Source organism: Sebastes umbrosus, chromosome 15, assembly GCF_015220745.1.
Source record: "Sebastes umbrosus isolate fSebUmb1 chromosome 15, fSebUmb1.pri, whole genome shotgun sequence".
NCBI lineage: Eukaryota > Metazoa > Chordata > Actinopteri > Perciformes > Sebastidae > Sebastes > Sebastes umbrosus.
In genome coordinates, this window is record NC_051283.1 from 6,789,810 (window position 1) to 6,816,763 (window position 26,954).

General features: G+C 41.3%; 1 protein-coding gene across 1 annotated transcript in view; it reads left to right on the forward strand.

Annotated features, from left to right (window-relative positions):
- Nucleotides 1-26,954, forward strand: part of eepd1 (endonuclease/exonuclease/phosphatase family domain containing 1) — a 33,170-nt gene extending 6,216 nt beyond the window's left edge. Inside the window, exons 3-8 of the mRNA XM_037794045.1 lie at nucleotides 12,825-12,876; nucleotides 21,801-21,911; nucleotides 23,498-23,632; nucleotides 24,999-25,137; nucleotides 25,263-25,457; nucleotides 26,520-26,954. Of these exons, the coding sequence (XP_037649973.1) occupies nucleotides 12,825-12,876; nucleotides 21,801-21,911; nucleotides 23,498-23,632; nucleotides 24,999-25,137; nucleotides 25,263-25,457; nucleotides 26,520-26,710 (823 nt within the window). The 3' untranslated portion in view covers nucleotides 26,711-26,954. The remainder of the gene's footprint in view (nucleotides 1-12,824; nucleotides 12,877-21,800; nucleotides 21,912-23,497; nucleotides 23,633-24,998; nucleotides 25,138-25,262; nucleotides 25,458-26,519) is intronic.

Genomic DNA, 26,954 nt, shown 5'->3' on the forward strand with positions numbered 1-26,954 from the left:
TTGTTTGTTTTGGAGAGTTACAAAAATGGCCAGATGCTGTTAGACAATTCAACAATCACACTGAGGCCTTTATACCTCTGGGCAGCTTTAGACTTGCTGATAATGAAAGCCACAAAAAACGTTAAACTTTCTGAAAAGGGTTTGGTGTGGTATGATTTCATATAAGAGGATTGCAGTCATCCCTTGTTATTAAACCATTAGCTCCACCACACCCAGTACAAACTGCCTTAGGTAAAGTTTGGAACCTCACATGACTGATTTGTGTGATCAAGGAGCATCTGTCATGTGTTTTTGTTTGATTACCTTTGGCGTCATCTGCGATCTCCCTCCATATCTCCCTCCTCTTCCATCTCCTGCCAAACCCACCCACCCTCTTGTAAATCTCCACCACTTCCCTCACTTATGCATCCCACTTCCTGTGTTCCCAAGCCATGGGTAACAAGCCTAATGGTGATAATATTCTAGGGATCATTGTTATAGAGGAGGAGGAGGCTGTAGAGGTGATCCGGTGTGTTTGCGCAGCGCTGTGGGAGCAATCACAAGATCCAGGCTGAGTTTACACACTTCCTGGCTTTCCTCCAGGCACAAGCAGAGAGCTACTAGAGTTCAATGAACTCCCGCCTACCATAGGTTACACAGCAAACTGCGCTCAGCCACCGCAGCCTGCTGATGTTAGTAATCAGCCTGCCTTTAGTCAGCCTCACACACTGGGCTGAAGGGAAGTGAAAGAGTCGCCATTAGCGCTTAACAGCAGGGCCAATCTGGATCAAGGTGTAGATGCGAGCTGACAGGGACTCACTTGATTCAGAGAAAATGCGGCTGTCGCGGGGAAAAGCCGTGTTTCCGCTCCTCTCTTTCTACATGACAGTTTGTAGGAGGACATTTTCTGTTTGCTTTTTGTGCTTCATCAGTCTGTGCTTCTTTTCTTGTGTCACAGAGAATAATTTGGCTGCCTTAGTGTTGAAACATTCCCGATGTTGTCTAATGTGTCTTACAGTACTGTGCAACTTCCAAGCTGCATGAAGCAAGAATTACATGCAACAAACAACATCTAGCCTCTCTGTCCAAACGCATTATGACAGCTTATATTCATCCAGTTTACCAATCCACCTACCTGACTGCACACGGGAAGTATCAAAACATGAAATTGAGTTACAGGACGGCGGTGAGGAAGTGATCCTTCCAGAGAACGCCGGGCTCACCAACGTTAGTCGCATTTGTCACCCCTTTGATTTCCTTTCATATGAGTCATTATGGACGAGGCAGGCCGGAAAACATGAGCTTGCAGTGTGCAGTTCATTGACATGACTTTTGTTATGGCTTTGAACAAGTAAAAGGAATATTCCCACATCAACGCAAATTCGTTTTAATGCCACTAATTTCTTTAACACATTAACACAACTTGTGATTTTTAGGTTGTATCGGTCTCATTTTTAAAGCTAGAGTGAAGATTCTGGTATCATATGAAACTAAAAAACGTAAGGAATCCATTTGTACCAACTATGTCATACGAGCTTGTCGGGAAGGAGGCTAAATAACGCTCTAAACTTACGCTAATATTTTAGCAACACTCTTTCTTCGGAGGTAGACTATTAAATTAGTCAGTAATCAATAATGTTAGCTCACACATGTGTCATTAAGCTCCTGGCACGGTCTGATTATGTAATTTACCAAAACATGACCTTCTTTAAAGTACACAATAATGGCTCCCACACCTTTTTGAACTTCAACTAGTTCAGTTACTTCTCATTACTGAGAGTACAGTGAACATAGTTGACACTGAAACACGAGTCAAAAGGAGAAATTAGCTCATATGTCAGTGTCAATTTCATGACCCAAATAAGCTGAACCTTGAAGCCACAAGGTTACTCAAGGTTGTTTTGACTTTTTCCATCACAAGTCAAGTCGCCAGGGTTTGTTTTCAGTGCTGCTATGTCTGTATTCGACCCCTGACCTTGCTGACAGGGCTGACGATGAGAGGAGATGGATGGCTCACGTGAGGAAGTGGAGAGTTGCTACTGAAAGCTAGCTAGTAGTTAGCTGCAGGACAGCGGGAAAAAGGAAGACACCAGGCGGTCTCGTAGCCGTGCTTTCTGTGGGTTTGTGTTAGGTTTTATTTCCTTTGATAACTCCGAAGTGTATCTGACAGATCATATTGAGAGAATACAGGCTATCAAATCATACTACCCCAGAATCTATAGCTATTGTATTGACTGAAATCCAGGCCCAATGAGGAGATGAACATCTTACTGTCACATTTCATATCTCCACCTTTCCTTCATGTTGTTAGCAGCGGTGGCTAACAGACGATAGCCCAGCCTGCTTGTGTTTAGCCACTAAAGCCAATTATATGCTAATGAGTTGCTGCTGATATTCCTGGTCTTTGAGTGACAGGCGTACAGACGGCAGCTGTTGTAGTCGTTCCCTTGTTAATCACATTACTCTAATCAGATCTGCTTCTGCTCCTTGTTTAGCTTATCAATTCTCTACTGAGAACTATACAGGCTTGTAAAACCACTCGAGAAAATCAGTAAATGGCTGCATTTACTGTACACAAAGCGTTTCATTGTATACATCAGCTGGAATGCCGTCGGTTCTCGGTCTGAGTATGTGTTGAACTTCTTAGCGTACAGCCAATTAAACAGTTTATTTTAAGGGTATTACATCACCATCATCAGACAGTCGCACTGAATAACAGCCAGACTGCAGCCTGAGACATAACACAACAAGCAACGACACAAATGTCTCCTTCTTATCTACTGTACTCTACTGAGACATGTCTTTTGTTGCACATTGGCTTCCACTGGGGGAAAAGTGCACTGCTGACATCAGTTTGTAGGCTACCTACCTTATTCATTGTAGCCAGTGGGCAACTCCAGGGTCTGAAAAGTGAAGCCAATGTAGAAGCAAAGAAACGGAATTCTGGTGTTTTTTGACAACAGCCGCTGCCTCCATTTTGGACTGAAAATGTTTATAATATTGTATTGTTCAACTCGGACCATTTCGGTAGAATATGATAACAGAATAGAAATACTTTTTTTGACTTTTTAGGCGGACATTTTACCGAAGTCCGGTAGTTGCTTTTAGTCCAAAATGGCGGAAGCGTAGCTCTGCTGCTGGGCGCTGATAGTTGCAATAGAACGATCAATTGACTTTCAATTCTTGGCAATATACATTCTTTGGCGGACGTGCTTTAAACATGCATTAGTTCTAATAGCCAGCAGGGGGCGACTCCTCTGGTTGCAAAAAGAAGTCTTGAAAATGAGCCTACTTCTCACTTGGTTTATTACCTCAGTAAATATTGTAAACATGAGTTTATGGTCTCAATCGCTAGTTTCAAGTCTTCTTCAATACAGCATGATGTTCATTTAATAAATTATGGTCCCATTTAGAGTCAAATAGACCAAAAAGAAGGGGGATGCTTTAGGGCGTGTCTACTTTGTGATTGACAGGTCGCTACCACGGCGTTGTCCAGTCTCTTGAGTTGTTTAACCCTTCAATGGTGTGTTTTCAGTTCATGAAAGGGTTAAAGCTTTGCTACTGGCCATTATTAATTATTAATTAATCTAATATTTAGAATACTTTTGCTGGGTTATCTTGCCGTGAGACAGCTATACAGTCAATGTTTCTGACGGGGAACTGAATGATTTATCTATGCTCTCACCAAAGCAACCAGACTCCATTGAAAAAAACAGTGATTTTACGCCGCAGAACACGGGAGTTGCTGGCCTACCGCTGCCTCGATTGGTTAATTTGTTTGTGCTATTGTGTGACTTTGGTGAATCCGAACTAACCAAAGTCACACAATAACACAAGCAAACTAACCAATCGAGGCAGCGGTAGACCAGCAACCCTTATGTTCTGTGAGGTAAAATTACTGTAATTTTCAATAGAGTCTGGTGCCTTTGGCGAGAGCATAGATGGATGGATACAACGGCTTCAGTTCCCCGTCAGAAAGGGCTGTCTGACAGCAAGGTAAAACGAACAAAGTATTCTAAATATAGCGTACACTTTTATACAGTAGGTGAGTCTATCTTTTAGGTGGCTAAAATATATTTTTCTGCTGCCCCCGTCCACAGCAGTACATTACTTTGTTCCTATGCTGGTACTCTTCGTCTGTTTCTCCAAACTGGGGGCGTGCCGACCGTCATCTACTGTAGGTAATACACTGACTATGGATGAGCACCTCATACAGCCCCATTTCAAAACACCCAAACTACCCCTTTAAAGCCCAGACATGAGAGTGATATCGATTTTCTCGTCTCACTCTTGGAAAGAAAGCAAATAAGTTAATTTCCCCAAATTTGGAGCTACACTATATTTATCATTTTTAACATTTTTTAAGAATGCTGCTGTCATGTCATAATGGCCTGTTGTCATTAACCACGATGTAACTTGTTTACCATAATTACACAAATGAAGCAAATGATTTGCAACTAGGATGTGGTAAACAGTTCTACACAGAGTGCCATCCATTCTTTGATACCACAAAATACATTTTTCACCCTCAGCAGAGCCACTCCCAGGCTTAGTGAGCGACCGAGACTGTGCACATCTCCGCTTTTAAATCTGTTGACTGAAACGTACTGTACACGAGCCCGGCGCAGCTGTCGAGATGATGCACCCAACATCTGTGGTCTGTATATTAGGCCTGGATTATGAGATAGGCAGGCACAGAGTTTGGCAGCGGCGTCACACGCTCTTTTAATCCCTTCACAGACTGACATAGCCATCAGAGACACACACATAAGCGTGACATTTTCAGTGACGTTGGCGACTTGAATCTCACTGAGATTCACTGAAGGAATCCAGTGAGATTGAGGGCCATGCAGCGTGGGTGCTGAGGTCATGAGGATGGGGGTGCTGCAAAGGAGGTCTGTGCTGAGCTGACGCAGGGTGTTGGGTGCTCATGTGGAAATTTCCATTGGCGCAGCATTTTATTGTGGGTGGACAGTGAGTTAGGGGCATTGCCCAGCAAGCCCTGCCAGCCAGGAGTCACTCGGGCCAATACAGTGCTCCCAACCCCCCCCCGTTTCTTTTGCTAAACAAAGCTGATTTGGGCTTGTTTGTCTCCTGCAGCAGCAAATCAAACCGACTCACTATGGTCACTAGTAAGCTAAATGCAACTTCACTTTAATCAGTGGGATTAGAACCAAAGATCCATTGCCTTAGAAGTAGTGGAGAAAGTGAGAAGAATCCAAATCTGATTTATTTGCCAAGTATGTGTGCACATACGAGGAAATTGACTCAGTTTTTTTTTGCATCTCTCTCTCTCTTATAAATATTTATATCAATATATATATAATAAGCGCCAATGACCAACAATAAAATAAGAAATAAAACATCTATATACTGTAAACAATAGAAATAGTGCAAAGAAATACATGGACTGTATGATTATGATTATGTACAGAATTTAAATGTATAGATGTCTATATACTATATGTACAGCACGTAAGATTGATATTGACAATCCTTAAGATAAATTAGAACTGTATTAATCCCGAAGGAAATTCTTGTGCCAGAGATTGCTCAAAATTACAACAAAATTATAACAGAAAGTAAAACAACAACAACAAAAAATCATAAAAACTTTTCAAACCACTACAGCAGTATATACCTCCTCTCTACTGTCCATACGTTCCAAACATACCAACATATGGCTAAATAAACACATTACATTTGTCGCTAGTTAGCTGTGAGCATTTGAGGTTTGTGACCAATGTAAGCAAATTAAGTTGCAATCATTTAATTAAGTTATTGTTCTTATTTAAGGGATAGCGCTGTTACTGCTCTAATACTGACGGGGACAAAGTCTGTGTCTTCCAGGTGTGAAACCTTCAAAATCCCATTAAATAGATTCAAATTTCTTCGGTGATTAAAGCTGATTCAATTGAATTTTGACCACTAAGGGACCGAAAACATCAGAACAAGCTGACAGATACACAATGCTTTTTGTTTTGCATATCATTGGAGACATTTTCCAACATTTAATAACTGTGTCATCCTGCAGAAAACAAATCAAGTTACGTACCGATAATGTTAAATACATGCTTGATACAAAATGTATGTCATAATTAGGGCTGTTAAAATATTTAATCGCAATTAATCGCATGATTGTCCATGATTAATCACATTTCTTTATCTGTTCAAAATGTAACCTAAAGGGAGATTTGTCAAGTATTTAATACTTTCATCAACATGTGAGTGTGCAAATATGCTGCTTTATGCAAATGTATGTACATATTCATTATTGGAAATCAATTAACAACACAAACATTGACAAGTATTGTCCAGAAACCCTCACAGGTACTGCATTTAACATAAAACAATATGCTCAAACCATAACATGGGGAAACTGCAGCCCAACAGGCAACAACAGCTGTCAGTGTGTCAGTGTGCTGACTTGACTATGACTTGCCCCAAAACTGCATGTGATTATCATAAAGTGGGCATGTCTGTAAAGGGGAGACTCGTGGGTACCCATAGAACCCATTTTCATTCACATATCTGGAGGTCAGAGGTCAAGGGACCCCTTTGAAAATAGCCATGACAGTTTTTCCTCACCAACATGTAGTGTAAGTTTGAGCGTTATTTAACCTCCGTCACGACAAGCTAGTTTGACATGGTTGGTACCAATGGATTCCTTCAACACACTTTATGGTGCGAGTGCATTTTACCCTTGAGCTATGCATGTTCATAGCTGTATATCTTTGTTCATGTTCATGTTATATAATGTTGGAAATGAAAGGTTTTCAGCCGACAACGACCGTACACAAGGCCACAGGTCACAGAGCCGATAGAAGAACCGTTTCTTCCGTACACGAAAGCCTCTCAAGCTAAAGTGACTATTTTTACACAACAGATTGATCATTGTTCATTTGATTGTGTCGTCTAAGGTTGAACTCTTGTGTGTGCAGCTGAAATGCACCGCAAAGCACTAAAGATGTATAATATTCGCAGGTGAGTATTTCGCATCTTCGTGTCGTTTATTCGTCACGCCCCCCCTGGCGTGTAAAGACCTTTTAATATGTCAGTATGTTGTTTGTTGTGTCAACCACTCTTGTAATGTGGGGTGTGCTGAACATTGCATCCTCCAGACGAGCAGGATTTAGTCTTCTTGTGTAATTTTCTGGGAAAATATGAAGTCAAACGTAGTTCACAAAGCATGCTCGTGTTGAGTAAGAAGAGCCGACATCTATAAGAAATTCCAACAAACTACTTCAAAGTTCAGCGTTGTTTTGCTGGATATTCCCTTTTCCACATGACTACAGCATTAAATCCACTAAACAGTACACAAACACATCAGCCTGTACAGGATATTTCAGGCTCATCCTGTTCAGCTTTAAAACATAGTATAATAGTAATAGGCCCCGAGCTGCTATCAGCAGTGATATGAAGTGAAAAAAACAGAAGTGCATTTATGATCACAGTCAGCCCCCCATCAGGCGGTGTGCTCTTTAAATGTGTGGTGAACTGCAGCTTGGAGTCTTTTCCTCATTCAGGGCTAGAAAATCCTGAGAGACATTATTTATGTCCAAGGTCATCTCCGCCGCCGCCGTCGCTGCTCGTCACTTCTTATGCAACCTTGTGTCTGCCCTCAGATTTGCCTTAATCTGACAGATGCCGGAGCAAGATTTTGCTTCATCTCGTCGTGTTTGTGTCTGCAGAGTGGCACACAGAGATTCACCGCATCGACGATACGCTCTGTTGTCACGGTGACACTGAGCGATTGTGTCTGCAACCTTTGTATTTTTTGCACTTTCTTAAATATTGTTTGCATCAGGAGTATCTCCTATAGACACAGCAAATTCTATCGACCCTCTAAAAAGGCCTGGAAGTACAATAAAATCACTCGCCGCATCCCCGACTCAGCATTATCCTTCATGTCTTCGTGACACGGCCGAAGCTCAGGTTAACCCCAGGGTGTGCTGGGAATTGAATCCCTGCCAGTGGAAACGGGAGGATCAGGATCTTTAGCCAGCGGGAGTGAAGCAGCGTTTCTGTGAGAGTTTCTTTCATTGTGCAGAGCGATCACACCTACGGTAGAGGAAAAGAGGTATTGTCTCTGTGATGGCAGGCCTGTTTGTTCTGAAAACAGGATCTGTGGACTCGCTGATTACGGAGGCGACAAACTTTCTGCTCCGACTCGCAGTGTTATGTAACGTGAGAGCTGTTCAGTCGGGCGGGGTCCGCATGGTCAAGCTGTAGAAATGAGGATTGTTGAAACCGGTGATCCCATTTGTAAATAGAGATTTAATGGTATTGCTATGTAAAGAGATGTACCGTTCGTATTTGTCATTTGACGGCTTTTCAGTTTCTGGTTGCTATAGATAATCTAGTCTGAATGTATTTTTAGGTTACAAACATGCATTTTCGCGTTGTTTATTCATCATGCCCCCGGTGAATGCCTTAGATTAATTAAGGCTGTAAAACTTGCAAAATATTCAGTATGTAGTTTGTTGTGTCAAACAGTCTTGTAATTTATCCTCCAGACTAGCAGGCTTTAGTCTTGTTGTGTGATTTTCTGGAAAACATGAAGTCAAAAGTATGTGAGTGTGTTGAGTAAGAAGAGCCAACAACATCTATAACAAATTCAAACAAACGACTTCAAAGTTGTTGCTTTTAAAAGTTGTTTTGCTGGACATTCCCTTTTCCACATGACTACACCATTAAATCCACTAAACAGTACACAAACATATCAGCCTGTACAGCTTGAAAACATACAGTAGTATAATAGTAAAAGGCCCTGAGCTTTCCACACATCGAGATCCATTTTCACCTCTATATCCTTCACCTACTGTACTAGCAGTGGCCTGCTGAATTATGCATCAGCAGCTGCTTTAATTGATTCTAATTCCAGTCACAGTGAATCTGTTAAGGATTGAAGCTACATGTCCACAAGGTCCGGCGAGGACACAAGGAGGACTCGCCGCTCCACTCGACTGGCCTGTTCGAGCCGATTTCTCCCTGGTTCTCTGCTCATCATTTCAAACAGGAAACAACACGGCGGCCTGCTCATAAACTTTCTGTTATTCCGTCTAAACAATCCACCAAAATCTACTTCTGAAAACATTTTCGGGGAGAAATAGAATTAGATCGCCTAGTTTCACAGCTTGGTCCAAGTTTCGTGAAGCCAGTTGTGTCCCGCTGGACGGGCTCATTTGCATAAAGTAGAGATTTTTTTTCAACTTTATGCAAATAGAGACCCTCTCCAACTCGCCGCAACACTCCCACCATGCACTGAGGGACTGCTTCTCCTGCTTTCCATAGGAAATGAATGGAAAACGTTGAGGCGTTCTCCATCACCGGATCTGGTGGAAATGCGCTGTAGGATTTACATACCTAGAACTACTTCAACATGAGGCTGTAGCAAGCTCACTTACAAGTCCTGGTACAATATAATGCCAACTGTTTTTTGTTAATACATCAGCTGAACTAAAAGGGTATCATTAGAACACATCAGTTGTTTGTACCAACGACGTCAGTTACTGAAGTTGTTATCTATGCTCTCGCCAAAGCCACCAGACTCCATTAAAAAAACAACTTTTACCTCGCAGAACACAGGAGTTGCTGGTCTACCGCTGTCTCGATCGGTTAGTTTGTTTGTGCTATTATGTGACTTTTGTCAATCCGAACTAACCAAAGTCACACAATAACACAAACAAACTAAACGATGGATGCAGCAACCCCCGTGCTCTGCGAGGTAAAATTACTGTTTTTTTCAATGGAGTCTGGTGGCTTTCGCTGGACCATAGATAACGGCTTCAGTTCCCCCGTAGGAAACACAGACTGTATAGCTGTCTGATACCAAGCTAAAGCAGTGAAATATTCTAAATATAGCGTACACTTAAACTGATATTGATTCTTTTAAGTGGCTAAAATACATTTTGCTGCCGGCCCCCGTCCACAGCAGTACATTACTTTGGTTGCGTGCGGTTAGTCCTGTCTGTTTCTCCAAACTGGGTGCATGCCGACCGTCATCTACTGTAGGTAATACACTATGGATAAGTACCTCATACAACCCCACTTCCAAACACCCGAACTATCCCTTTGAGAATTTGTCTCCACTTTCTGTAAAACCTGCAATACAAGGTGGTATTGTTAGGTGTAGGGAGGTCTCTGCCATCTTCCCTGTATGACCTGAATGCTGCATAACGGCACAGCGGTCAGTCCACGAGCGCAGAAAGTGTTCTCCTCATGACTGACTTTGTCCCCTCGACAGCTTCACAGCCTTCGCAGCATGACGTGTGTACAACCACGTAGAGGATTTGTGTTGCAACTCCTCTATGTTCCCCATCGAAAGTGCTGACTGATTACACATTACATGTGCTGCTAGTGCTGGTCACTGAGCTTCATGTGTTGAACACTCAGCAAAGTGAATGTGAGTCAGTGTGGAGTGGTAACAGAGCCTCTGTAATGCAGCGGCAGCAGCAGCACTTCACTAATAGAAAAGACCGTTATGCAATGTGATTTTCTGTGTGGCTTATTTTGGATTAGTAGGTTAGAGGTGAACGAGGTCAAAGCATTGCCACCAACTTGGTTTCATTGTGTTGCACCACAGTGAATCAGTTCAGCATACGGTGCTGCAGGCTGAGCTGTGTGAGAGTGTGCATTAGATTAGAATAATGCCTTGTGTAACTCCTCTAGCTCTAATATAATAAACGGCTCTGATTGTGGGTGTCAACTAGCAGGATTGTCGGACCTTCCCTTCTTAACACTATATAAGACTTCCTTTATGTGCGGAGGCCATTTGTAAAAGACGTTAATCCAAATGAAATACTGGAGAAAAGCTTTCCTCAATTCTGTCACAAATTGCATCGCAAAGCCTCTCCGGAGCCAAACGGAGGCGGGAGGTAAAGCACCGGTGCCCCCACAGAGATGCATTGCTTTTTTATTGTGCTGACTGTTGGTCTGGAAAATCATTTAAAAAGTAAACAGATAAATGTTTATTGGGTTGTAAAGGCCCCTCCTTCACAAGCGCATTAATGTGCTGGCGGGTAGAAATTAGGACACCAGTCCAAACTCCTTTGGATTTGCCTTGAGGAAATGGGCGGTTTATGATTGTTGAGGATCCAGTTTGGCTGGTATCTGTTGTGTCAACACTGTCTGACTCTCACTGTGTGCATGATAATAGAGTAAAGCCCTGGTTTTAGCATCAGGGAACATTACTGTTTATGTCAAAATCCAACATTATCAGAATGTTCACTGTAAGTAGGAATGTGTGAAGTGTGGCAAACCTTTGGGTTAGGATTAGGGCTGTCAAAGTTTACGCAATAATAACGCGTTAACGCAAATTTGTATTGTATTGGATTAACGCAATCGATATTTCGGAGGTCGTAGCAGGCTCAGTTTTAAAGCTAGAGTGAAGATACTGGCATCATATGAAACTAGAAAACCTAAGGAATCCATTGGTATTAATGCCATATAGACTGTCGGGAAGGAGGCTAAATAACATGTAGTTTGGGGCAAGTCATAGTCAAGTCAGCACACACTGACACACAGTTTGCCATGTTATGATTTCAGCATATTGTTTTATGCTAAATGCAGTGCCTGTGAGGGTTTCTGGACAATGTTAATTGATTTCCAGTAATAAATATATACATACATTTGCATAAAGCAGCATATTTGCCCAATCCCATGTTGATACGAGTATTAAATACTTGACAAATCTCCCTTTAAGGTACATTTAGAACGGATACAAAATGTGAGATTAATTTGCGATTAATCGCGGTTAAATATTTTAATCGATTTACAGACCTAGTTAGGATGGATTTTAAAAGTGTTACTAAAACCGTGATTGTTTCCTTAAAGGTTCAGTTGACTCAAATAACGACACACCATTTCATCTGTAGAAAGTGATTCCTCTGAGAAGTGTTCACAGTAATGTTGTGGATTTATTCAGAGAACCAGGAGGCTGTTAGTATAATGTGCAATTTGTACATTTTCATTTCAAAACTACCATATCTGCATGGCTAGGTGTACCACCGGAAGTTAAGTGAAAAAAAAGTTTAGCTTTTTAAAGATGTTCCTGTTTTTCGTCTCCATCTTTGCTATTGTGTCTCAGCTCTGCATTTCCTAGAAACCATCTGTGAATCAAACAGCGTGGGAAGCATGACACGTCTTCTCCTTGGGTTTTATGAATTTTAATGTTTGAGTTTATCTGGGTAATGTGATTTTTCTTTTCCTGGTTCTTCGTATATGTCGTAACTAAAGGCGGAAGTTGATTAGATAAAATGACATTTAGGTAATACAATGGGTTATTAATGATTCATTTAAGCATGTACAAACACAAAACAGGATGTTTTCACTAAGTGATTTGGACCTAAATGGCTGTCAGACTATGTCACTTTTGAAAGAGGAAATAACTCAATCTTCCTCTTTCAAATAAAAAGTTGAACTAATAAGCAACAAAACAAACTCATTCAACCCGTTCTCACTCTCAACTCGTTAAATACAGCAGCTTGGTCGGTGCCCCTCGGCGTCTGATACCGACGCACCGAGGCAACCTTTAGCGTCTGGGGCATCCCCCCAGTGGTGCTATCAAATAAGACGGTGTGATAGTCAAGACAAGTTATCCCACGACACACACACTGCGCCAATTTTCAGTGGGTCTATCTAATATTCCTACAAAAAAAAACTCATGCCATCAGATGCTATGATTACATTCAAATGTTTACACAGGTTGCCGTTAAACAGTTCTACTCTGTCTGAATGGTGGTCATGCGAGATTCAGCCAGTGAGTGAATCAGTTTGTGGTTTATGTGGGTGTTCAAACTGTGAATATGTAAATGTAAAAACTCGTCCTCTCTTTCTGTTTCCAGCGTCAAGTTGCTGGCGGTGCAGGACCTGCTGGAGCGGGAGGCTCTCGATAAGGTAAAGTGGAGCTGTGCACCCCCGTCGCTCTCTGCCGGGGTCACACTGGTTGATTGGGAGGACTGTTACTGGAGGTGTTGGAGGCTGCTCTGATATGCAGAATTGTAAATGAGATGACTCACCACAAATGTACTCAGAAACTCTCGCTCAGTGTCTACCATTTATTTAATGTGTTGCTGTTATGCAAATGTTTCCCCTTTCCACCCCCCCCCCCCCCTCTCTCTGTCTCTCTCTCTCTGTCTGTTTCTCTCTGTCTCTCTCTCTCTCTCTTTCTCTCTCTCTCTCTCTCTCTCTGTCTCTCTCTGTCTCTCTCTCTCTCTCTCTGTCTGTCTATCTCCCGAGTGTAAATGTCTTCTATTTCTAGTATCACATTGGGTTTGAACTGTGTTAACGCTCTCCTGTGCTTTCATTACTATAAATATGACAGCGGTTGCTATGGGGTTGGAGGGTGTCCTCTTCAGCAGTAATCAGGATACTTTGGATTCAGATTGTTTTTTTAAAAATAAGAAAAAATCATTTTGCTAAAAAGATCCCGCCACATTTTGGCTTAGAGGATGTTTTAAACCTGATCACTCCATTACTTGCACTGATCTGATAAGAGGAAAATATGAAATATACAGCAGTAAATAAACTCTTTTTCCACATATTTACTGCATAATTAATTAGAGCAAAATCCGTCTTGAAATATGCAGTCATCATTACGTGACATTATACTCGTGGGTTGTGTTCAAAATTACAGTATGAAATCTGGAATCCTAATGTTAATGTTAAACTTTACAGAAAAAAATTGTTTTATTACAACCCAGGTTTTATTATTTATTACATTTTTTTCTGCTGCCTGAATTTGAGTTGCTACAGCTAATCGCTAAAGCTGCATTCACATGAGATCAAGCAGTGCGGCAAAGATGCACGTTTTTCCATACATTTTTAATGGGAGTTGTGCGTCTGGGCTGTGGCTACAGCAGCCGCAGGGTGTGCCGGAAAAAAAACGCAGCGGGCTGCGGCGGGAAAAGTAGAAACAGAATCAACTTTTGGAGAAACGCAACCCAACGTCACACTGCGGTGGCCAATCACATAACTGGCGATCAACAGCTGTGCAACCAAGCCATGAGGCAGCAAAAGACGTTAGTCGTCACAGTTAATGTGCCATTAAAGTGACTCGCCCAGACCTTCCTACAAAACTGCGGCGAATCGCTGCTGCTAGTCTGATACCACAATATCAATATAATATCGATATATTGCCTAGCCCTACAATATATTGTGATTTTTATATTCTCATTTTATAAAACTAAAGTAGAAAGAACAAACTGCCATATGCATAAAATCTTAATTAAAAAGTTTACTTTACAGTATCCCAAAACATAATATCACAATATTTTCTTACACCCCTGACAGAGCGGCGGACATTTTTATGTGTACCGTTGCAAAGAACTGTGACCGTAGCGGGCTGACTCTTTCTATTTCTATGGTCAATGCACAGTGCTGAGTGCCATCTTCTTTTGAACCAGTCAAATAACCACTGCAAACAGTTCAATGTCCGTTATACTCTCATTCTATATCTATGGGTGAAATGCTGCCCCCCTATTTGGTTATACCATGTGGCCAGGAATTACACCTTGCACCTTTAAGACATCACTTTTCTGGACCTCAGTCTTTCAGTATGGATGCTGTGGAAAACATTGGGTAAACTCACAGACCGAAGCACTAATACATGAAGTATGCTGAACATCAGATCACCCACTCTCTCACCAAGCAGAGATGTAGGGCGACTGCATTAATCCACAGATGCCAGCATATCCATAAAATGTCAGGGTTCAACAGTCCACTCTGAGCAGCATGATGTGTTCCTGTTCAGCCTACGCACTCGCTAGTTCGCACATGTGCAACGTCACTTTGTGTATCGGCTACCAGATGGATCCTTGGCAGAGGAATCAGAGCTCCGTGGAAGGGGAAGTAGGTCAGCAACAAGAGTATTTTGGACGGAGAGAGGGAGGTGGTGGGAGGATGAGTTACCTCTGGACAAGTGGTAGCCCACTTTGCAGTGTTTTCACTCCTGCCAGCCTCCCACGCTGATTTTCTGCCCGTTTCCCCCCCATCTCTTCTGTCTTGTCTTAGTCATTAGCACCCTCTCTTTTCATCTTCTGTCCCTGCAGAGTGAGTGAGAGACGGTTTCCATTCTCTCGCTTTAGATCTTTCACTTCACTCTGTGCTTTTCAGCTTGCCAAATATATATTTTATGCCTTAGTTTTACATTTTGTTCAAAACTCAGATTTATTTTTTAGGGCCTGAAAAAGGCATATTTTGAATACAAATCTGTAAACAGCCTTGCATTACTTTGGATGAGAGCCGGTACTCTATAGTGATATTATCTGATTGGATTGCTGTAGTGTTTTGATTGTAGTGTATTGAGTTCCCCTTTCAAGAAAAAATAGTGTTATATTCTCTACATATTCTATTTATTAATTACATTATTCAAGAATGTTTGTATGTATACTCCGAGGTAAAATTACTGTTTTTGTCAATGGAGTCTGGTGGCTTTGAAGAGAGCAGTTCCCCGTCTAAAAGGGCTGTCTGATGGCGAGGTAAAGCAGCCGTGAATGGGAGCAGCCGAAAATTGTTTTTAAAAAAAAGGCTAAGCTAAAAAAAATCTATATCAGTGTAAGGGTACACTATATTCAGAATATATTCACTGCTTTACCTCGCCGTCAGCCCGTTCCGACGGCAAACTGAAGCCGTTATATCGCTGTCTTCAAAACTACCAGACTACATGTACAAAAACAGTCATTTTACATCGCAGGACGGGAGTTGCTGGTCGATCGCTGCATCGATCAGGTAGTTAGTTTGTGTTATTGTGTGACTTTCGGATCCGAGCTAACGTGGCGTCCACATAGCAGCACATCACTTAGCTTCCGTGCCGGTACTCCTGTCTGCTTCTCCAAACTGGGAGCGTGCTGCTGACCGCTATCAAAGTTACCGTAGGTAATACACACTGACTATGAATAACAATATATGACCATGTAGCAGCGTCATCATGTAGAAACCTACGTCAGCTCATGTGGGTAAAAGGTTTCAACCATATTAATGTATATGTACAAATGTATATCCATCTAGAACACTTTACCAGCAGCTCAAACAACATTGTGTCTGAAAGGGCCATAACATTGATGTAGCATCGGTGACATCACCCATACGCTGCATGTCCGCCAGATCCGGCGAGGAGAACGCTTTATCGCCTAGATTGACAGTTTGGTCCAAGTTTTACAAGCTTGGACGGGTTCGTTTGCATAAAGTTGATTTAGTTTTTTCAGCTTTATGCAAATACAGACCTTGTCCGACTCACCGCAACACTCCCACCATGCACTGGGTGACTGCTTCTCCTATTTTCCATAGCGTTGAGACGTTGTCCATCACCAGATGTGGTGGAAACTGCGCCAATAGTCTTTTGAAGGGATGTTTTGAAGGTTAGATTTGTCCATCTTGTCAGTTACTGCAGCCACAAAATTCAAATTTAAGAGGTAGTTGAGCCGAGCTGGGATAAGCAGGCGGCAGTTACAGACTCTCAATCATAACTTCCATCACTTTGACAAAACCTAATCCGTAAAAATGTACATCACGAGGATTTATGTCTTCATAAAAATGTGTCATGACTAACTTTCGGTCGCTCTCTCTACCGTATTCTTGTGGTAAATGTCTATTTAGTGTAAGACATTTTCCGAACACCCACGAGAGCATTTCACTGGAACTTTGGTTGGACATGTTTGCTGGACATGTGTTGTGATTAGTCATACAGAGAGTGTGTGCCGGTTTTAGACTGTTGTCCTCTGTCTGTTCTGTCGCTAAGGAACCCTCAGTCCGCGGTTAGGTTTCAAACTCATGATTAATCGTACAGTAGCAGGCCTTCCTGGTTACTATCAAACAGCTTTTGTGCAAATACAATAATTAACATGCAATAACGGGACAAATGGCCAAGCTTTCCACCTCATAAATGCACACACTCAATCTCTCCTTTGTGTTGTGTGGATGCTGGCAAACCCAGACACAGCTATCTGGCAGTCCTCTGAAGGTTCACCGGGTTCACTGCTGTTTGCTTCTAAATGTCCTCGTTTGTCCGTCCTGCTTTGAAGACACAGTTCAGTTGGGTTTTTTTGCCTCATGTTTCAGTTGCAGTGACCATGAGTGGTTTTCACCTGGGGAAATGAAAGAAGCTCAACTAGATGTTGTTTTTTTAGCCTTTATTAAATCAGCCTCATGAGATTCAGATCTCTTTTCAATAGAGATCTGAAAACAGAAACATAACAATACTCATAAGCGGTAACATGAGGTAACAGACAGAGACACACTGTACTTTACAACCTGAAGTCCTTTATTGCTTTTTGTTCAAGTTCTGCTAGCAGCTCCTACAGGCTGCAGTGTTCATTACAGCCACAATACTATATCATTTAATAGAATTAGGCAAAAACATTGTTTTTTCATGCAGATTTTGGGCTATTTTGTTTCCATAACATGTCTTCTTTGAGACTAGTGAAAAGAAAACATCCAAAATACACATTTAGGTGTTTATTTTACTACTTTTTGTCTATTTGTGTCTGTAGATTTCTCCTAAATTCACTGAAAGTTAGCAGTAGATGATGCCTCATTTGCATATTTAAACATACAATTTCATAAAACTTGTATTATAAAACATAATTTAATGTACATAATCAACTTGGGAAGATTCATGGTGACATCTGTTAGTTAAAATTTGCACGATGATCACGTTTTCTAAGACTCTGAGCTAGAAATCTTCACTTCAGCAGCTCTTACATCCACCAAACATTCCAGTTTCATTCCTATCTGTAATCTGAAGGTTTTTACAGAGGGGTTTGTTCTTATATCATTCATAGCCTGATTTATCCAACATTTTATTACTGAAAACTTGGCTGTTGACAGTATTTTTTGATTTATGGAGTGATAAAAAGAGATATCCAACGTTCCCTCTGTAAAGACCTTTGACTCTAATATGTCAACAAAATGAAACAAGCATTTTGAACCTGGCTTTATCTCATGTTCAGATTTCTGTTCTGGAAATGTATGCAAATGAGCTATTTAATAATATAATGCCTCATTTGTAAATTTAAACATACAATTTCAGAAAACAAAAAATAATTGCCTTGATATCAGTAATCAACTGGTACACTTAAGGGTCCCGTTTTGGGGGTTTAAATATATGGTCACCCTACTTTATGCCCAAAGTAAAAAAAAAAAAAATCCTAATGACAGGTTTATTTTCTCCGGCTCTATTGTGAGGAGGTTTTACATCATCTGTCTTTTCTGAAGATTAACAGTCATTCTAGTAATCAGATTAATTAAATCGTTGGCAGAGAGAAATGTTCCTGTGCTCCGGTGTTTATTCTTTTACCTGCATGGTCTAGTCCAGGTGTCACAGGACTCTGCAGCTCTGCCAGGTGATTCCTCCAGGCCTGCTGGGCTCGTCGCCAGCGCCCCGGCTGCATGCTGCGCCTGCACTTCGGTCCTCGCAGGCTGAATTATGAGGGTGTTTTGGCAAAGTTATGCTTGTTCACTTTACAGGCTCAATGGCCCCTGGGGACTAGAGCTGAAAGTAAATCCTGCTGGGGGTTTCTAACCCTCCTGACAGGCTGAAATTGCTTTATTATTAATTTTATTACTCAGCCTGTGAAAGCAGAATGCGGCGCTGTGTGGCTGTACTGTACTGTATATCTCACTGCAGCCTGATAGAGCCGTGGTAGCACTGAGATGACCCGATGGACTTTGTAACCGTGTTAATTAGCGTTATCTAGCTTTGTACTGCTCTTGTGAAAGTGTTATGGGTTTGTGTATTTCAGTCCCTGTGAGGTCAAAATGTCAGTAGCTACCAGAGATCTGTCAAACAGTCACATGCTATAAACTATCTATCACCGTGTGTTACAAGTACCTGAAGCCCAGACGAGGTGAAATTAAATGCATTTAAGAGCATAAATTAGTGCTCTCAAATTAAATTGTGTGTAAGAATTACAGTAACAGAACCAGACAATTTTATTTATATAGGCTAAAATCACAAAACATCAATTTGCCTTAAAGAATAACTTTGGTATTTTTCAACCTGGACCGTATTTTCCCCGTGTTTTTTTGTGTCTAAGTGTCTAATGGGGACAACACTTTTTGAAACTGGTCCAGTATTGAGGGAGAACGCTGCAGCTGCCAGCTGCTAAACGGGCTGTAATGTAATCATTCGGGGCAACCTAGCGCTGTCGGTTTACATCCACTAAAAGGGCTGGTTTTTGCCACCGACCGCAAAGATTGATATAAGTGTCGGACAACATTATGGAGAGAACCCTACAGAGAAATAAGACGTTTCTCTAGGTTCTAGGTTGAAAAATACCAAATTTATCCTTCAAAAGGGCTTTGCAAACTACAACACCCTCTACCTTTAAACACTATAGGTTCAGATGAAAATTAAATCTCTTAACCGATTTAAGGTCAACACATTCTCACTCCCAACTCGTCGAGTAGCGACGTTAATGCAGCGTAATATAAACAGTGAAAGTTGCCAAGTATGGAGGACAGAACCTGCCAAAATCAAAGTTCTAATTAAATGTCTTGATAAATAAATAAACATGTCATTAAATACAGCAAAAAAATAATATTAAAAATAAATGTAGCCATTACTTAATTGATCAATTGTGACATAAATTGATATTTCTGTTTTAATTTGCTTCTTTATTTATTTATCTTTTTATTGTTCCCTTATTTATTTACTTTTTAATTTTTCCTTTTATTTATTTATCTTTTTATTATTATTTATTTGTATTAATTTATTTATTTTTGCATTGCACTTTTTATTGTTTCCTTAATAAAAAAGACTTCAACAACCTAAACCACAAAAAAGAAAATAATATGTACATAGAACAGATAGTAACTGTAAATTGAAAAACAAACTATTCAAAAACAAAGGTAATAATAATAATAATAATAATAATAATAATAATAATAATCCAAAGTATAATAAATTATTTTTTAATTTATGAATGAAAATAAATAAATATTAAAACACAGGTATTCTTCACATGTTTTACATGTTGAATAACTTTGTGTTAACGTATGTTAAAATGTCAACTGTTTAATGTTATGTTCAGTTTGTGCTAGCAGCTTCAGCAAATGTACATTTTTGTGAGACTTCTGCTCGACATTTATTATTAAAATTTTGCAGATTGTCACTTTAAATATTAATAGGTGTCATTTCAGCGTGGGTCTTCCATGGAGAGGTCACGTATGTGCACTAGGTGGGGTTCCTGTGACTCTCCCGGTGTCCCAAAGGAGCCTCTCAGGTTAAATTTAGAGCCGGTAGCAGGTCAGCCAGAGCAGCAACCTAAGCCTTCATGTTGTTCTGTGCAGTTCCCTCTATTCCTTTCATTACTCCTACTTATTTCATTTCAAGTTACCTTCGCCTGTTCTCCAGAACATTACACCGCTGCTCGTCCAGCCCTCTTCTCAGTGACGCTTCCTCTTTCTCGCTGTATTTCCTCTGTCAGATGAGGCTATTTGAGTTCACTGAACTCTGTATTGTTGTTCAGTGCCTGTTACTGTTACCTCTTTTTGCTGATGACCAGATGATCTGCCCTCAAGTGTTAAAATAAAGTACAACACGTCATGTGAACTGCTCTTATGATTAAAAACTGATTAGAAGCAGGGATAAAGTCGTGTTGGCGTTTAATTATCAGATAAACATCAGAAGATCTAAGTTAACCACTGTGTCTCTTGATGTATTCAAACCCCTGTGGGGGTTTTATGTGTTTATAGCTATAACAAACTCTGATTCTCATAATTATCAACTCGCAGTGTCCTTAATTGGCACTGGTGTCTTATAATGCACAGTTCTGAATTTTAGCCATAAAACAGCATACATTAGTAATATTACTTAGACAGAGCTGCTCTGAAAGCAGTAATAAGGACATTTTAGTACATTGAGCACCTATTTAATAATATATGCAAAACAAAAATTCACAAAAAATCAATTTCTTCATGTTTTTATATCAAAATCCAATATTTTTTTTCCCTGTAAAACAAAATATAATGTGTGCTTACTAAGGATGGGAATCACCAGAGGCCCCACGATACGATATTATGACGATGATCACCATACGATCATATTGCGATTTTAAAAAATTTCCCGATATGCTATTGCGATAAGATATATTGCAATTTATCACCTTTTTTTCAACTGCAAATTATGCAGTTTGTCAACATCTGTTTTATCTAATAAGATACAGTTTTCACTCTGTTCATCTCAGAGTTTTTATTCACATATCTTGAGGTCAGAGGTCAAGAGACCCCTTTTGAAAATGCCCATGCCAGTTTTTTCTAGCTTTAAGACTGAGTCCGCTACAACCAGTGAAAGACAGATAAGTGTCCGGCGCATTGTTAAGAGCTTAATAGTTTATATAATAAAAGATCAATACTTGACGTCCGTGTATCGATACAATATTGCCACGCAAAATATCGCGATACGATGCTGTATTGGGTTTCTTTTTCCCCTAGTGCTTACATAAGCTAGTATCGACCAATTTCAACCAATAATGTCATGACATCCATCCATCAATCTGCAACTTTTAGCAACAAGGCAGGTGTGTGTGGAGCCAACGGTCCTCTGTAGTTCAGCATCGAGCTACATTCTAAGCCAAGCCACTTTTTAGCGGTCCAATCAAATGCAAAGTATTCGATTTAAATCCCTCTTGTAACTGTACACCGCTCAAATATCCCGTTTCACTGGGGAATACTCACAGTACAGAAGCTAAAGTCAGCAGAACTACAACTAGAATCAGCATTTACATCTGTGCCAAATAATGAAGTGCAACTAACACCACTAAATGTGGTATCTGTGCATACTAATGCTGACAAGATGTCCTCTCTCTGATTTATGTTTGCAGTTCTGTGTGGAGTTAAACCAAGGAACGCTGGCCAGCGTACGGAAGTGGAAATGGCCACGAGGGCTGTGGAAAAGTGTCGTGTCTGAGAAACCCACTGGACACCCCGGCAAGGTACGGCAGCCATTCTGATACCTCGATCTTTAGTTGTTTTGTATAAAGAGTAGATTTACACTGAATGTCATGAGACAGAAAACGGCTGCTGCTCTGCTGTGTTTACCTTTGACGACTGATATCGCTTAAATGTGGAGATAACGGTGCACATTTTCAGACTCTCTCTCTCTCTCTCTCTCTCTCTCTGTCTCTCTCTCTCTCTCTCTCTCTCTCTCTCTCTCTCTCTCTCTCCTTTTTTCTTTGTTATTTTGTATTGCAAGACAAAAGACAAAACAACAAAACAGTGAATACGAGACAATTGTAAAAATTTCGTTAGGGAACAAGAAAACAAGGAGGGGGGGCAGTGGTGGCCTAAAGGTTAAAGGCCCTGACACACCAAGCCGGCTGTTGGAAAGTTTGGGGCCGTCGGTGAGCGTCTGTCGTCCTAGTTTTTGCGGTGCGTCCCACATCGTCGGCTCCAGTCTGCTCGTGTTGGAGTTTTTTCGGCTGATTCGGCATGTTGAACGGCAGCGGAGCTCGTCGGTGAGAGAAATCACTCTGATTGGCTGCTCAGCTTAAACGAATCAGTGCACAAGAAGAGAAACGGAAGTGAGTAAATAAAGCCAACGGGTAAAGTCACACAGAAGGCTCTTCTCATTTTTCATCTTTATCTCATCTGATCATTCCGATACACAAATACTTTCACAGCGACACGAACATCTGGAATGAAGCTAAGTGGTGAGTGAGAGTGGTGTGAGAACGGTCGGCAGACGCCGCTTTGTTTTATGTAATTATCATAACAACGGCTTGTATTTACGCAGTCTTCAGGTTTCTGTTTTTTAATGACGAATACAGACTACCGCCACCTGCTGGTGTGGAGAGTTATTTCCTCTCACGCAGGAGCAGAACGTACGTGCTACCTGGCCGTCGGCTGTAGTCTTCGCGGTGTGTTCAAGTTCAACTTGTTGGCCGAGACAAAGGCGACGTGAGGCGACGCAACAGTCAGCCTTCATCGCCGCTAGTTCTTTGATGTCGGCTTGGTGTGTCTGGGCCTTCAGAGAAGAAATTGTGTGGTCGGAAGGTGGTTGATTCAAACCTCCAGACCGGTAGGATGACTCTGGGTGGGGAAAGTAAAAAGCAGCGCTTACCCCTCTCTCATTACCAATACAAAGATACGAGTCACATGAGGGATGTGTACCGTGAGAGAAACAACATGTAGTTTCATACTTACAGTTTTCTATTTCATGCTGTATAAGTGTTTGTATTTAACTTTTTCTTTTTCTTATTATGTCCCGGTGCTCTCACTCACTATATTCAGACATTTCTACACAGTGTTCTTGAAAAGTCTCAGTCATTTCTTATTCCTTATCTCTGCATTATGAGTCTTCACTGCTGCAAAGAAGCCGTTTCCCCCACAGATATCACTAAAGTATCTTAATGGATATTTTCTTTTTAATAAGCAGAAAAAGTAGCAGTTTGATGGCTGTGACTAAGTCTCGTTAGCTGATCTTATATCTATAATATATCTATCTGTGTGAAATGAACTGCAGTGTGCTGCTGTTACCCACCTGAGAATGACCCCATTTCCCATGATCCTCCTGTTCCAGGGAGTGAGCTACTCTGGCTTCCTGTGGGACGCTTCGTCTGGTATCGACCTGAAGGATGCTGCAGTCCTGGAGCCTCCTGTTGTCAACGGCAACGGGAATCACACTTACCCCCGACCCTACCTGGCTCATTTCTCTGTAAGTAATCATTGATTCCCAAAACAGATTGTAGCGTTCAGATGTTTGATAAAGACAAATGTATTCAATGATAATATCAAGGTCTTTTTATGTTATGTTACAATAAAGAATGGGAAGGAAATCAACATATTACTCCATAAACATCACAAAAGAGACATTTTTCCCGGGCCACTAAATGTAATCCATTCTGTTAAAATGAAATGAAGTTTTGCTTTCAGCTGTTTGTAGGATTATTTCTTCTGGGTTTATCAAACACCTGTAGCTATCTCACAGCAGCAGGAATGATTTGTGCGTCTCCATGTGAGTCATTTCAAGTTTTAAAACAATATATTGTTATTTTAATAAATAGGTCAGGAAATAATTGACCCCTTTAGGCTCAATCACCATTGTGTTACCTCATCCGGCGATAGATAGTGAATTAACAGACATTTATTTAAATGATCACCACTTTAATATCAAAGTCTTGCACTATTTCCAGTAGTGGCATTATTTTGTGTTAATAATTACATATTTTGTCATTATGGAAACACATTTTATTGTACCATAAGTTACTGTAGTTAGATAAACCGTCATTACACATGACAGGAATTTCAGAGTTTAGAAAATCATAAATAATTTTTTTGTTTTGTTTAAGGATAATTCCAGTTTATTAGGCGGAGGTATGTTTCACCGGCGTTGGTTTGTTTGTTTGTTTGTCTGTTAGCAGGATTACTCCAAAAGTTCGCGATGGAGTTGAATGACATTTTTTTGAGGGTTGGGGTGTGGCACAATGAACAATCCATTAGATTTTGGTGGCGATCCGGATCATGATCCGGATTCAGTAATTTTTTTAGGGATTCCGATCAGCCTGAGCATTAGACCACAGTGTAGCTGTAACTGATAACGCGTTGATGACACATGACCCCGTCTCCTTCCTTCTGAGAGCAGAGAGATACGTGTGTGGATGTGTGGCAGACATAACAAGGCTGCTGAATGAGAGGCATCTGCCGAATAATAAGCCGACCACCTGACGGTACCGCCAGCTGTGAGCTGTGATCTGTGATCTGTTTTTAAAGTCAGGCACCTTGGCAGAGGTCTGCGCTCTCCGAGTGCCATTCTAGTTACAACTTGGGTTTTATTTCCATCGTTTTGTTAATCATTTCTCTGAACTCACCAAAGTAATTGCTGAAGATATTGCTAAAAAGAAGTCAGACAGAGCAAGAAACATGGCAGTCAGGGATCAGACGGGTTGTAAACAATGGTTTTACTATTGACAGGAATTAGTCATGGCAACAACACATTTTTTAACACAGGCATACATATATCTCTGTGTTTTGTTTTGTTGCCAACTGGATTGTGACCAGGATCAAATGATTGTTCCCACTAGGTTGGTTCATACGAGCTGACGGTGGTGAACGTCCACATGCCGGCCACAGTTGCATCAGGAGAGTCCAACGGCAAGAACCACAACACAGAGGAAGCCAAGTGTCCGCACCTCTCCCCAAGCATCCAGGAAACACTCAAAGGTCAGTCCGTCAGACTGGACCAGTAAAAATATCACACCACATGAGATCATTCAGTCCTCCGTCTCTGCATGAAGGTGAATTATGAGAATTTCATCCTATTTTCTCTCCACATTGCCTCTGTGCAGGTGAGAAGGAGTTGGTGGTGCTGGGAGATTTTGGCTCCCCTGCTCAGAGCTCAGAGCTGGACATCCTGAGAAAGGAAAAGCTCTGTGCTCTGATACCGTCCTCCCAGTTCACCAACATCAGCACCCGCTCACCACAGGGCACCCGCTGTCTGGACAACATCTGGGTGAGCCGCTCCCTCAAGAAGATCTATTCTGGTAGGTGCTGCTGTATGGGTCATTCAAGTCATTCATAACAAGTCAAGTCTTGGGTCAAAGTTAATCGAGACAAATAGAATTAGAGTCTCAAGTTATAAGAGGAAAAAGTAATTTGAGAGAAGTACAAGTCAAGTCTTCAGTCATTCCTGACAAGTCAAAGTTAAAGGGATAGTTCCGATTTTTGGAAGAAGGGTTGTCTGAGGTACTTATCCATAGTCAGTGTATTACCTACAGTAGATGACGGTCGGCATGCCTCCAGTTTGGAGAAACAGACAGGATTACCAGCACAGGAGCAAAGCAATGTACTGCTGTGGATGGGGGGCAGCAGTAAAACATATTTTAGCCGCCTAAAACAATCAATATCATAAGTTTAAGTGTACGCTATATTTAGAATATTTTCACCACTTTACCTCGCCGTCAGGCAGTCCTTTCCGACAGGGAACTGAATTATTTGTATCCATCTATGCTCTCGCCTAGGTCACCAGGCTCCATTGACAAAAATGGTAATTTTACCTTGCAGAACACAGGAGTTGCTGGTCTACCGCTGCCTCGATTGGGTACTTTGGTGAATCCGAACTAATCAAAGTCACACAATAACACAAACAAACTAAAAGATTGGGGCAGCGGTAGACCAGCAACTGTGTGAGGAACTTTTTACTGTTTATGAAACAGTCTAAATTTAATACTGATGCCACTATAATATGAGCCACCTTCGACCTGCCTCCTCCGCTGCTGGATGCTCAAGCCGTATTGTTGGGCCCACTGGAGGGAAGGGAGGCCAGGGAGAACCAGAACCAAGACTACGCGGTGCAGACTGTCAGATCCTACTGCAGTGAAATGAGAGGTTTTCTAAAGGGACTCTGGTGCTCGGAAGCACTACCGCTTTTGTCCACCGTAACCACCAAAATCAACACAAAATGAAAGTTCCTCGTAGTAACTTTAAGTCTGACTCAACCCAACTGATCTTGTAATCATGGCAACCGTTTTCCCCCACATGAAGGACACCAGGTTGGTTTCCTTTTTGACTGACTTCCCCTCTCTTTGTGTCTTTTCCTCCAACAGGCCACTGCATGGTAGTGCGGGAAGGCCTGACGAACCCCTGGATCCCAGACAACTGGTCATGGGGCGGCGTGGCGTCAGATCACTGCCCCGTGGTGGCTGAGTTTTACGCAGACGTATCCCCTAAGGAGTTGAACAGGCCTGGTATGGCCGTGGTGGACAGAGGAGACATTATGCCCAAACACGAGCGGTGACGGCATCCGCGGTCACAGTAAAGACGGACGACATCAGACTTTTTTCCTGCTTTGTCTCGGTTCGCTGTGGAGTTTCCTGATGAATGTGAAGAAGTGCCAAGATTGCCTTTTGGGTTTCAATTTATCAGTGTATAATAGTAACTGGTCATAGAGCCATAAAATATATATATAATGTACTTTAAACAGAAATGTGCCAAACATTTTCTATCTGTATATAAAAATAAAGAGAAATTAATAGATGTTC